General features: G+C 44.5%; 1 protein-coding gene across 1 annotated transcript in view; it reads left to right on the forward strand.

The window, feature by feature from the left end:
- Nucleotides 1-2,965: 2,965 nt before the first annotated feature.
- The window catches only part of LOC134458501 (RNA-binding protein Musashi homolog 1), a 27,326-nt gene continuing 16,427 nt past the window's right edge, over nt 2,966-13,864 (forward strand). Inside the window, exons 1-4 of the mRNA XM_063210839.1 lie at nt 2,966-3,048; nt 3,509-3,549; nt 4,342-4,423; nt 4,587-4,671. Of these exons, the coding sequence (XP_063066909.1) occupies nt 2,990-3,048; nt 3,509-3,549; nt 4,342-4,423; nt 4,587-4,671 (267 nt within the window). The 5' untranslated portion in view covers nt 2,966-2,989. The remainder of the gene's footprint in view (nt 3,049-3,508; nt 3,550-4,341; nt 4,424-4,586; nt 4,672-13,864) is intronic.

A 13,864-nucleotide genomic window follows, 5' to 3' on the forward strand; every position in this document is an offset into this window, starting at 1 on the left:
CAAAAAAGGTTGAGAACCACTGATTTAAACCGTTTAATACTCGTTGACACCAGGACCAAGCAACAGGAGAGGATTTTAGTCTGTGACCGCAGAAAGATTTTAATTGTATCAATACTTTTCTCCCTGGTGTTCTCTTGTCTATGTGGTCTCTCATTTCTTCTGCCACATTCTGCAGCTGTGAAAATGTTTTTTTTTCCTTTCAAAAGATCAGTCAGAACATTTCCACAGCCATAACACCAAGTCTTTAGCACTGAAATGACATCTAATATGCTGAAAAGACCATAATTTCAATGTTGTCTTTTCCCATTGCTAGTGTTCGTGGCATAGTTTCCATAATATTAGATACATGCATTATTTTTGCATTGTTCTTGCATTACATTGTTTCATTTTAGCAACTCCAACAACTGTGACAGATTGGTTTTTGAACTGAGATATAGCACACTGGCTATTGAATGGGAAATTGTTAATAACCATGTAGTAAATATTATATAAGTGGGAGCTAAGTGGTGACAGGTAGCCCCTTAACGCACGCCGTTCCACCAGTGGAACACTGTCCTAGTCAATGATTTTTTTTGTGCATGTGCGAGATCTGACTTTGGCTAAATGTATGTAACATGCTGTATGGTTAATAATATATGTGCAATGATGTGTGTAATGTCTGTGTTTTTTCTGCATTTATGTACACTATGCATGCTACTGGACTTCTTAATGTCTCTCTGGATTAATACATGATACTCTACTCTAATGAAATCTATTTGGTCATTGCCATTTTGGTAACAGCTAATTTATAACAGGAGCCGTGTCTTACTGGCCCATATCCTTGATTGTGTGCGGATGTTGACCTTTTGGTTGTGAGATGGTGCAATATGGGTTATGTTGTTAAGGTAATGGGCCTAAACAGGTCAGACATGATGCTGAGGTACCCTGATTATGGTGCCCATCGTCCCCATATAGGTACTGCTCCCCAGGTGCAGTTGCCATGGCTCCCTTCTGCTAGTATGCATGATGAGCTGCACTAAATGCAGAGGCTGCAAGCTCCTCAAGAAATCTGCAAAGTCCTCCAAAAATGCTGAAAACCAGCAATCAAGTTGGCTGAAACAACAGCACTAAACTGAATTATTTTGAACTTAAATATGACATGTGAAAAATATATGAAATATGTTTGGTCAGAGTCTGTGATACATCAAGGAAACTCATTAAATACTTGTCCATATATTGTTACATCTTTTGTTTTCAAACACATAACCACTATTGTGACAGTGAAAACATTATCCATCAAAAACTGCCGTTTACACTGATGCAATTCTTTCACCAGATAATTTTACTCATCATTAATTTGGTGACATGTAGTTGGATTCATTTCAATGTCAGTGTTCCTTTACATCCATAAAACACATAGTGCATGCACCTTGAATGAATGCAAAAAAGTCTTATTTCCTGAAGTCGTTTCTGACTTCCTGAAATACAGTACTTCCTGTGGATAAAACAGTAAATCTAGGACCAAGCAATGAGTCGGTATGATGCAACAGTGCACATTACTCTAGCTAAGAAGCATCCACATACAGTAGGCTATATGTGGCCTACACACCTACGTATTCATGTGTGTGCATGCGAGAGAGATTTTAATTGCTCAGGTGACTGCTTGGACTGGATTCAAAAGGGGTACTTACAGAAAGCTTGTAATCTGTTGGGTTAAACATGTAGGCCATCACATGTCCCAAGAGGATATTGTATGCCTAAGGAGTGAGTGAGGGGTGTTAAGGGTTGATGGGTGCAGAGGAAGGTCTTGGGCTGGCCTATTCCACATGCTATGTCTACAGTATATGAAACTATGAGGTTATGATGACTGATGTGAAGTTCACTGTCTACTCTGTCTCGAAAGTAACATCAAAAGAGAGTAGGCCTAAAGTAGGCCTATCATTCTGCACGCTCTCAGTAGCCTAAAATTGCATGTTTTATTATTATTAATTAATAGGCCTAACTACTCACTGTCGACTCTGTCTCAAAAGTGACATCAAAAGAGTGTAATAGTCCTAATAAGAGAATTAAGGCCTACTCTGCACTCTCCCAGTAAAATGCATGTTTAATAATTATTCATTAATGGGCCTAACTAATACATTACAAATATCGTAATAGAGTAATAGTCTTAATTTAGTTGTTTCCCTGTGTTTGTAACGGTTAATGTTTTTTAATCTAAATTTGTACGGTCAAAATATGAATCTTCCATTTAAACATCGCAACTCAACACAAGTTCCACCAACTTACCACGACGCAAAAGTAAAGCCTAAATGGCATCCAAACAGGACTCGAGTCGGCATCAGTTTGAAAGATGAACTACTGAAACGGAAACCTCGTCATGGCTACTGACGGCCACTGTCAAAAAAAAAACATCCTCTGACTAATGACGCGGACTCTGAATGAACAGCTGAGATTACATCCGAGGTGTCGACTACAGTTTCTATCTTTAAATCATAAGTGGATAGCTTGTAGGCTACATTAACTGGCATTCCAGGGATGCTGACTGAGCTATGCTCCTAGGCCAATGTCAGAAAAGGGCTGGAGATTGACCTTGCTCTGCATCTCTCACAGACACTGGCTGAGTGGCTGTAGCCGACCACGAGGTGACGGTTGCTTACATTACGAGGGAAAGCAGTGGGCTGTTTCTCCGGCCCTCTCTCTTCCTGTCTTTTCAATCCGTGGAGGCAGCCTCTACGTAGGACCAGGCTAGAGCACTGGCGCTACTGTACGGTTACATGAAAGAGGCGGGGAGGGGTCTGAGAGAGAGAGGGGAGGAGGGAAGCGTCGCTGAAAGTGTATGGCAAAAAGAGGGGCAGAGGCGGAGTCTGCGCTCTTGAGTGTGTGTGTAAACCACGCTCGTCCCTCCTCCTCTAGACAGGCCGCCCCCCTCCCCCACCCCCCTCGGCCACCCGCCCCTGAGTCTGCAACTCCCCGCTCCCTCGCACCTCACAGTCGGGAACAGAGGTACGGAATGGACACGGAAGGGAGCCAAAGCAGCCTGTCCTCTGCGGACTCCCCGCACGACCCCTGGTAAATTTCCCTATTCGCCTTACCTGCTTCAGGACTCGGCCTGCGTACCTCCGAAAGATCACCCCGGAGTTTATAGTGGGGAGACCACCGGAGCGCGAGACAAAAGACAAACGTGCTCGTTCTGTTGTGTTCTTTCAGTGTGGTGCACTGGACCGTGTTTCTCTCGCGCTCACCCGTGCAGAACCTCTGGTCTTTTTTGTTGTTCCTCATTTGGAAAGCCTATGATCTCAGTTTATTTTAACTTTTATTTATTCTGAGGATGTGTAGGCCTGCATGTCGGTAATATCGGTTCAATCTTAACCAATATTCTTATCCCAACAACATGGCCGAGTATGCCTTACTTTATTCATCTGCTTGTTTGTAAAATAGGTGTTATATTTTTGTTTACTCTACATTGTTTACAATGCATCACGGTGTGTTCTTCATGTACCGTACTTTCGCTCTTGTCTGCTCTTTTCAGCAAAATGTTCATCGGGGGTCTCAGTTGGCAGACAACACAAGGTGAGATGTCCTGCGTGATACTTCATAAACTCGCTTAATAGAAATAGCCCGCAATGTCGACTGCTATCAGTCTTTGCTGTCTGTAATCTACCTTACACTTTCGCTGAGCATTTCCAATCTTTTTGCGGTTCTGCTGTAGGAATGCGAAAGCTCCCAAAGTTCGTAAAAAGAAAGTAAATAGTTGGTTCTCCACTAGCGAAATCAAAGCATTCATTCAACACGGATCAGCGTGCGGATTTGCGTTAGGGCAAGAGCGCAGTGACTGAGGGCTGTGGGGATTAACAGCAAATGCATTTAACATTCCATATTTAGATAGATGGTAAATTGTTTGCAACATTTCACTGGCATGTGATATTGATGATCTAAAGTTTAAACTCATGACATTATTCTTCAAGGCAAATATCATATGGCGGTTCGTCCGTGTTGTTCCTTTATATGCTCACGCGAGGGTATTGTTGTTGCTCCTCTGAATCTTATGGTAAACCACATGCCCTGGTACCCTGTTCGCTTTTCGTGTTGGTGTAAACGCATGCTTATCTTTGGTAGGCCCTGTCTTACTGTATTGAAATGGTGAACTTAACGGGCATGTTTCATTGCGATGCCCATGCACTGAATGGTTTAGCCCAATGGAATCTTTTAAAAACATATGAATGAGTGGCTTTCCATGAAGCAAACACAATTTGTCTACCCTGGGACCGCATCGTCCTCTGTCGTTCGCAGCACGTTATGTCTCTCGAAGCACATTCATCAAGGTACTAGAGCTTCATTTGTGATGTTTATCTTTATCCGCAGAGGGACTGAAGGAATACTTTTGTAAATTCGGAGAGGTGAAGGAGTGTATGGTGATGCGGGATCCGGTTACGAAGAGATCGAGGTGAGGGAGGGAGGCGTGCGCTCATCAGTGCCCTATCACAGGAGCGCTCTCAGCACACCGCTGCCATTTGTTTATTTATTTTTCTTAACTCGGTTTTACAGCTCCACAGAGAGTCCATACTCTGTTCTAATATTTTGGTGTGTTTTACTTTTTTTGCCTGTAGGGGATTTGGTTTTGTCACATATGTTGACCAGGCCGGCGTGGATAAAGTTTTGGCGCAGAACAGACATGAACTGGATTCGAAGACAGTAAGTGTTTGTACTTATTTTATGACCTTTTGAACGAAGCTTTGCCAGTTTTTTATGAAGAGGGAAATCCAATACACTCACTCCAGTCACTCTGGGTCTCCTCAGAACCTCCACATTGCCTGAGGCACACAGATGGCTACTGCTCTTTGTGTAAGTCTGAAGCAGAACTTTGGAAATTGTATAAGACTCGTCTCGTAGCCATCAGAAGTGTTTGGCAGATACATCACGCGTAAATATTGCTTGACAGCCTTTCCATTTGTCAAGAGCAGTTACTTCCGCGGAAAGTATGAGGAGATTTGAGGGATCAACCACGGTGCCCCATTTTCTCTCGCGCCCCTTTGCTCCCCGCCCACCAAGAAGTGGTCAGGCGCGCGCAACATGAAAGCGTTCTTTCTTGCTGTTAATTTCTATGGCAACCTGGGGACCAAGTGGGACGGTTTCTCACTTTTAAAACTCTTGGTTGCGGATACCAAGCAAACAAACACGACAGTTGTAAACTGACAGAGAATATGTTGTCTGTGTGAATGTGAACTGTAGATTTTCCATCTTAGATAGTGGTGAGAAGACTGGGAAAATATATTTAGGCCTACCTTCGCCTGGGAGCAGTTGTCAACTCTGAGCTAATCCCAGGTCTTCTGAAAACTTTAATCTTGGTCTACTTACTGTATACGCTCTTCCAAACAAGTAAGGGAGGGGAAGGCATGTTTTTGCAAATTTTCTCCCATTAGGCCGCAATTCTGAGCAAGCACCTCTGTGCCTCTGTACGACATGGCCCTCTCGAACACTGTGTACCCTCCAGGCTGCCGTGCTGTCACTGCCATCTGAATAACTGACAATATGTGGCCCAGAGCAAGGGTTTGCCACCATTGATGGCTGCTCTAATGGCTCCATTTGAATAAGCATGGAGTCTGTGTGTCAGAGATCACATGTGGGTCTGTGTGTGCAGCGGCCTATTCAGGGTCCATTGTCAGTGATAAATGTGGGTGTGTCAGCACAGACAAAACAGACAGCTCCTTGCCACAAGGAGAAGATAGGGCCGTTCCCCACAATAGCACAGAGGAGACAGGAAAAGGAGGAAGAAAGAGAACTCGAGAGTGTGTGTTTGTTTGCGTGTTTGTTTATTTACTTTGGACGAACAAGGCAGGGCTGCTCTTCCTGGCATCCGCATCACTTTCATATGGGAAGCTATGCTTTAATCTACTGTAAGCCATTTGAAGTGAAGTCAAGAGATGTGGCCTTTCGAGTTTCCTGAAGGCTCAATAGTATACCCAATACAAACACAGCACAGAGGGAAAGCCTTTTCCAGATCAGTTGCTGGGGATGAACATGCGCAGCAACCGTCAGTCACAGGGGGCACCTTTGTGATTTTGTTGCCATGTGCATCCAGTGTCTCCATAACAACTTTCTTCTCAGTCATCCAAAATGCACACAGCACTTAACACCAAGCAGCCATTAAATACAGGCAACACTCTGTATGTTTCTTTAAGGCGACTGAAGACGTGTGTTGTTTTTTAACTAGTTATGATCACTTTGTAGGCAAGCACTCAAGGTACATACCATAGAAAACAACAGCTATTTCATACACCATGGAAGCCATTTCAGAAGAGCAGGGATAATGTTTATTCACACCCAAGCAAATGTAGTTGTTCTTTATTAATATAAGTAAACAAGTGCATTGTAAACAGTGAAGACTCTGCTAGTGTGGACACAATTGGAAGACCTAGGTCGAATGCTCATAGGTAGCTACCTTTGTGCTCGCGTGTGCGTGTCCCAATTTTGGTGTCGTGCAGTCACCAGTCGATGCTGCAATAGGCGTAATATGGACATGCTGACTCGCCATCATGGCAGCTGCGATATGGCTGCTGAGTACGGATGTTTGTCCTGCATGCATTTCTCTCTTTTCACATATTTAGTCGCCTTTCAGCATATCTATGCCCTCTCCACAATTGTCCCCTTTTTGACACTGTAAAAAAAGGGCTTTGAATCAAAGGCCTTTGAATACTGTCTAGGTTTTCTCTGTGTGTGTGTGTGTGTGTGTGTGTGTGTGTGTGTGTGTGTGTGTGTGTGTGTGTGTGTGTGTGTGTGTGTGTGTGTGTGTGTGTGTGTGTGTGTGGTTAGTGGGAAGGCTGATGCTTGTGCTAATGGTGGCTGGCTGTTTTTGAATGGCTATTCGCATACATGTTTGAGAATGAAGCGCCTCTGTTGTGATAATAGCTCACAGAATGAGGAATGGGAAGGGAACCTGGAGTGGAATTCATTGGCTGTGGCGTTAACTCCCCGGGTTGTGTTGTGATTGGTTGGGTTTAAAAGAGAATTATTTTGCCATTTCGGCTGGATAAAGATTGTTTTGTCACGGCTCCCTGTAGGTTCTGACTCACGATCCCACATGCTGTAAAAAAAAAAAAAGTAGTCACTGTCTGTACATTACTACCAGACCAACCATCTGGACACAGGGTGGTATCTCTTTGCATGTGAAAAAATATTGATATTTGGCAAAGTGATAGTGGCTCTACTTCTCCTCTCCCATCACTGACTCCCCTCCCCTCCCCTCCCAATCTTGATCTCTCTTACGCTTTCGACTTCCCCATTTCTCCCTCTCTCCCTCCACCATCACTTCAGTCAGGAATGGCCATTGTTTGACCTGCGTGAGATGGGATGGGAAGAAGAGTGAGAGAGATTCCTCTTTGGAAATTGAAAGAATGTGCCATGCTGGGTCTGTTTTTTTACGCTCTCGGCCCACAGTGGGAGTGAGAGGCAGAGAGGAAGAATGCAGAAAAAAGTGAAAGGGAGAGGGGAAGAGAGGGAGTGAGAGAGGAGCAAGGGGGGCACCAGAGACAGAGAAAAGAGAGAGGGGAGGTACAGGCAGCATTGGCTGGGGGAAAAGAGGACATTTTGTGGAATCCCACATCAGAAATGAAGGGGGGGGGATACTTGTGATGAGCAAACAAGGCAGCTGCCGAGTCTTATTGCTTTTTGGCGTTTGCCTCTAACAACAAATAAGTGGGCAGCCGCTTGGTGAGTGCGGTCTTCCTTGAGTTTTCTCGCACACGCACATGCACACACAAGCGGGGTGTTTGTGCGGCACCGGTTTGTTGTGAATGGAGGACTTCTCCAGAGGGGTTGCAGCGCTTGTTTGTGTGTTTTGGAGAGGCAGAGAGGGAAGCTGAGAGAGAGAGAGAAGGAGAGAGGGGTTATGAGTGCCCTGGCTGGCCCTCTGGATGTAATGAAATGTGAAAGGGGGCTGGGATCATGTGATGGCCAACTTGGGGCCCCCTCACTCCGAGGGCCGGACATTACAGGACAGCTGTGAGCAGTGGGTGTGTGTGTCTGTGGTGTTGTGTATGTGCCTGTCAGGGAGAAGAGGGGGCAGTGGAGTTTTTGGCACATGAAGGGGAAAAGGGACACATTTAGGTGGCCTTAAAGTCTTAAATATCAATGTATAATGTCTATGAGCTATCAATCTCACACCACTACCAAGGATATTAGTGTCACACCACCTTGCTCACTTTGTGTTACTGTTTTTTAATGTCCTGGATGGAAACATTGTGCAATCTGCCCATTCACCATATATTTGAACACTCGTCACATGTCTTTACATTCTCGATAAGTCATGAATAAAAATAATAATTTCTCAGCATATAGTAGTCATCCACAACCAACACCTCAGCAGCTGTTTATGAAATCCTGAAATAGAAAAACAGATGTAAGATATTCAGAACCTGTGGGAATACAAAAAATGTTTTTTTTGCATTGTGCCCTTAAAATGAGAAAACTGTTTCTGAGGGCCCAGGGCATTTCAGAGTTTTTTTTTCGGGCATTTTTTTAAATAACATAAATGTTTCCATGGTATACACCATTGAGCATCCAAACTAACTAATATTCGAGCTTAATCTTAAATTGCAAAGTACTTTAACAATATAGTGAAAATTAACATTTGCTTGTTTATTCTGTAAATCATGTTATGGACAAATGTTACATTATCTTGAACAATACATAGGCCTATATAAAAATACTACACTTTTGGCACACTCGACTTCAAAGTCCATTAACAAGCATTTTAAAAGACAAAACCATACACTGTCATAACAACTGTGTTATATAACAACGCTGTCATAACTTCCACAGCTAAAGAGTGACACTGTTGACAGGGGCATAACACAGTTGACGGCCATTTTTAGAGTATTGTGCTAACTGCAGACCTCAGAACTTTCACTATAAGACCATAATCAATTCATATTTTTATGGACTTTTATCTGTATGCTTATAAATACTATCTCTAAATCAGGTTCTTAGGAATATGTTGAAAACACAGTTGATGGACAATTTAGCCTCTCTAAGACCATACAAAAGTATGGATTAAAACATGAAGAGGTGAACTCAAAACTTGCCAAAAGGTCTTCACATTACCATCTTACGAGGTGATGACATTTCATGATGTTGGTCATATGACTTAGAAGCAAATCATTGCTGATTTATGGAGGGGGTTTCAATTTGTGACACGGTTGACACAGATTTCTGGGACACACACAAAATCCCTTATGTATAATATGGGGAATAATAGGCTTTTTAAAACTTTTGTAATATTTTAATAACTACTGTGAATACATATTTTATATATATTCGTAATATGTTATATTTTGTATAAAAGTAAATATTTTATACAAAAAATAGTTTTTTACATGTCAATTATGAAGACTGAATCTGACATTTGGAAAACAGGACAGCATAAAATCGTCAAAAACAGGTAATATAATAGGTAATATATATTCGAGGAAAATTACGTTATTTGTAGACTTTTTGTATTTTGTAAAAAATAAATGTGTGCTGATGTGCAAAAGATTGAAGTTAGTGGAATGGACAAATAAAGCGCTTGGACTTAATGTAACTGTAATTATAGAATCACCTGTGTGTGTGTGTGAATATTGGTGTGCGTGTCAGAAAGATGCACCTGATATATGAGGCAGGAGGCCTGCATCATAATGCTGAATATGTCAGTGGAGGACATATTGTGCAAGGTTACTGCCATACTGTTCGTATCGCTTGGTTAGTAGTCAGCTCTCCGATTCCATTGAGATTAGTTCCTGTGTTGCTGACGACAGGAGAAGAAGATGGGGGCAGGGAGAGATGGAGATGGAACGAGTGAGAGAGAGAGAGCGAGAGAGAGAAGGAGAGAGAGGTAGGGGGGAGAAAGCTAGAGCTAGTCCCTTAGCCTTGTAATTAGTCGGGATCCCAAATGCAAGTAATCGGATTTTGAGAAACAAACTGGATTGTACTTCCGAGGTATATAGCGGGCCTGGCGCTAAAGCTTCTCCCAGGATTGTGAGCATACATGTGCTGCTGGCCTCAGTGGAGTGCTGCTTGCATACCTGGCCTCGTCTTGACCACAGTCAGATGTCACTCAGGCACACGGACACACACTTAGTGCACACGAGCACATCCACAGACTCATGTGCACATACGCATGCACACACACACACACACACACACATACACACACAAACGTGCATGCTTGCAAGCTCATGCTCACGCGTGCACACGCGTGCACACGCATGCACACACACACACACACACACACACACACACACACACACACACACACACACACACACAAACACCTTTGTCCTTTTGCTGGTATGGGGGTGGGGTGTTGTCCCTCATTAGTGGGCATCGTTAACTAATTGCTTTGCAGTTGCTCATCCAAGCAGACTGACCTTGGTGGTCAGCTCCCATGTTTGCCCGCTCACTTGCTCGCCCACCACCGCCCGACTGGCCGAGAGCCCCCTGCTGTACAATGTGCAGGACTGGACAGGGACCAAAAGAAGGCCCAGGCATTTTTGTGTGCCACCTCCAAATTGTGGACTAGTTTGTCAGAATACACAAACAACCCAACAATATAGGTCCCAAATGACTGTTGGCCCTCTGGGAAATGCCCTTTAGGCAACATTACCAATCCAGGTCTGTGTGTATGTGTCTCAGCTCGGCCATTTTCTCTCGGCTATCCGGTCCCCCCAATCGACCCCCAGCCAACCCTGTACAGTGCAGTATTTTACGGTAAACACTCCTAGCTCTTAACTTGGCCGGCATTAATCCCTTAGTGGAAAACTAAGTAAGTGTGATTACCATACATGTGCTGCAACTGCACACGGGTCTTAACGAGTTGAGTCATTAGGCCGGGGATGACGGTGAACTTTGTGAGCAATGCAAGGCCGTGTATTGTGGTCAGTGTGTGTGGGTTTGCGTGTGTGTGTATGTGTGTGTTCGAGGTTGGTCAGTCCTACTGTATCCCCTCTGTAATACAAGACCTCAGTATGCCTCTGTCTTTGTGTGTGTGTGTGTGTGTGTGTGTGTGTCGTAATGTGTGTGTGTGTCGTAACTGTGTATTCACTCTTTGCATGCAGTGCACAGACAGTGTATGTGCATATTTGTGTGCGTGTGTATGTTGGTCACAGGCTGTGTGATTCGATCGGTTGGTCAGCGACTGAAGCATGGTGGGGTGGGTGTTGGGTAGGGAGAGGGCGAGTGAGGCGAGGGGGGGTATAGGGCAGCAGAGGGCAGGGGTGGCATGCGGGGGGCGTTGGGCAGGGAGTGAGCCGTGAGTGGGATGGGAGGGCCGCCCGCCTGGGCCCCCAGCTTCTCTGCCTGTCCAACTTTTTTCCTCTCCTCTCCTCTCCTCTCCTCTCCTCTCCTGGCCCATCTGTTTGGGGGCTCCTTTGTCCCCGTAATTAATGAAAGGGGAGGGGGGCTGCCTGCTGAGCTTCGGCCTCGCCAAGCACAATCAGAGCCGGCAGAGTTTCCATGAAGAGTTTTTGTTTTACCATGAATGGGAAACTCACTTGCGTTCCCTCTACTTTGCCTCTCTCTCCCTCTCCCTCTCTGCTGCCTCTCTCTCTCTCTCTCTCTCTCTCTCTCTCTCTCTCTCTCTCTCTCTCTCTCTCTCTCTCTCTCAGTCTTGCTCATGCTCTCTTTCAATTGCTCACTCTCTTTCTCTCACTCCCCCTCTCTTCCATTTGCTCACTCTCTTTCTTTCTCTCTCTCTCTCTTTCACTCGCCCTCTGTCTTTCTCTCGCTCCCTATCCCTCATTCACTCTCCCCTATTTTGTAATACACTGTGATTTCCACTCTCTTGTACGAAGACTTAAAACTTTTCTCTGGGCCCTATCTTCTTTTTGTGAATACTTTTCTCTCCCCACCCTCCCCTCATCTTCACTCTATCGCTTTGTCTGCTTTAATCCTTAATGAGTTGGGATGGGCTTGGGATGCTTGGTATTGGAAATAACATGCAAATGAGGGAGGAAAATGGTTTGGATGGAAGGGACAGGCAACCACTGCTACACGACACATGTTTGTCCCACAGAGAAAAACCACTGGGTTTGTGTAGGGTGTGCTTTTGTTATATCCAAAACTGCTGTAAGCTCCCTGATGTTTCTCTCTTGTCTTTGTTCTGTCCTCTGTGTCTGTCTGTCTGTCTATCTGTCCAGGCGTGGCTAGCTGCGGAAAAAAAAACGTTTGATGATGGCGCGAGGTGACTATCAGTGTAGTCTAGTAGAGATCTAAACTCTAAAATAATACAAAATAAATCATAGCACTAAAAACCTCATGGGCACCGCCCCAAGACACACGCTGGCCGTGTCTGTCTCGACACGTAGAGTCTGTCTGGACAATAGCTAAACGAAACCAAAATAAACTAAAATGAAACATGTAGCATGCATTGCACAGCCTTTTGTAGCAGTCCTATAGTGGGCCAGTTGCTGTACCCGTGAGGATGTGGCACATGACGAGCTAGCGTGCCAAGTGCCATAGATACATCTCACCTGTGCTTCTACTGTCAGCAGGGTACGAGTGTGGAACTACTGCATGGCATGGAGTAGCCTAGCTCTGTTCTGTAGTCATAGGGCACACACATGTAGGCTTTTTCAGCTTCTTGTAACACTAGTCGAGTATTCATACGCTCACATTTGCCATGATTTTCAATAGATGCCTGGTTTGGTAGTAGACATTTGATTTGTTTTTGTTTGTTTGTTATAATTATTTTTTGGTTTGTTGTTTTCATTTGGGTCGTGTTGGGTTATCATTGCTTGTTAGACAGTGAATGCAATTTTTCAGTATGGTGTTTGTGATGGGTGCTGTCTGGAAAGGAAATATGCTCATATAGTTAGGCTTCTCCTCCGTTTCCAGTCGGCATTGTGTGTGGTACATTTCATTGAGGTGAAAAGTTGTTTATGTGCTAGCGCTGAGTGAAAATGGTCGGCGCAGCAGGTGGAGGAATATTATGTATCTAGAGTCAGAGGGCTCCACTGTCAGACAGGGTATGAGTTACAGAATTTATAGCAAAAAACAGCTCTCATATTAGGTTGCGAGGATGTTGCTGAAGGCCCATATTGAGTGTCACAATCTGCCATCGTGTCGCCTCTGGTTAGGTAGCATATTGCTAACAGCGGGCCACTGGAGTGCCTTATAGATAAGGCTGTGTGTGTTTGTGTGCCGTGGTCTGGAACTAGACCTGTGGCTTCCTGCGACGTCCAGCTGAACGTGACAGACTCACACAGACTCACATAGGCATCGGCACACACACACGCCCTGCTGTCTCCTACAGTACAGTCTCACACACACACAGGCAGGAACAAGCTCATTCCCAGCTGGGCTTGTTAGCCTACCGGTTTAAAAATATCAGGGTGTAAATTTAATATGTGGTGGACATTGTTAGGAGTCTGTTTATTTAATGCACTTATCTTTTAATTTTAGTCACTCGGGTGCTAATTTGGATTTGCTTTAGACACAAGAGGGCTTTACGTGATTATGTTAGACCTTTAATAAAGGATATTTTGTTTTTAAGTCGTTTTGGATTCATTTTGGTTCTATTCTTTGATATCTAAGGGTAGGGAATTACATTTCACGACTGGATGTGTGTCATAGTAACAAGGGAAAGTTGTCTCGCCAGTTGTTGTCCCCGAACTGTGTTTGGGGTGTAAGGATGAGACCCTGTTGCCTAGCGACCTGTATTTTGAGTGACTGGCAGGGTTGACTTGCAGCATCAGCAGACTTGCATGATGTGGGTAGCTCAGCTTGGCCCATGAGCCTGAGCCACAGTGTAGCCCAGTGTTTATTACCGTCGCTGTCTCTCTCTCTCTCTCTCGGGCCGATTTGCTGGTTAACCCTCTAGCTGGCTAGAGCTTTGGCAACTCAGTAGATTGGT

Source organism: Engraulis encrasicolus, chromosome 11 (genome assembly GCF_034702125.1).
Source record: "Engraulis encrasicolus isolate BLACKSEA-1 chromosome 11, IST_EnEncr_1.0, whole genome shotgun sequence".
Taxonomy (NCBI): domain Eukaryota; kingdom Metazoa; phylum Chordata; class Actinopteri; order Clupeiformes; family Engraulidae; genus Engraulis; species Engraulis encrasicolus.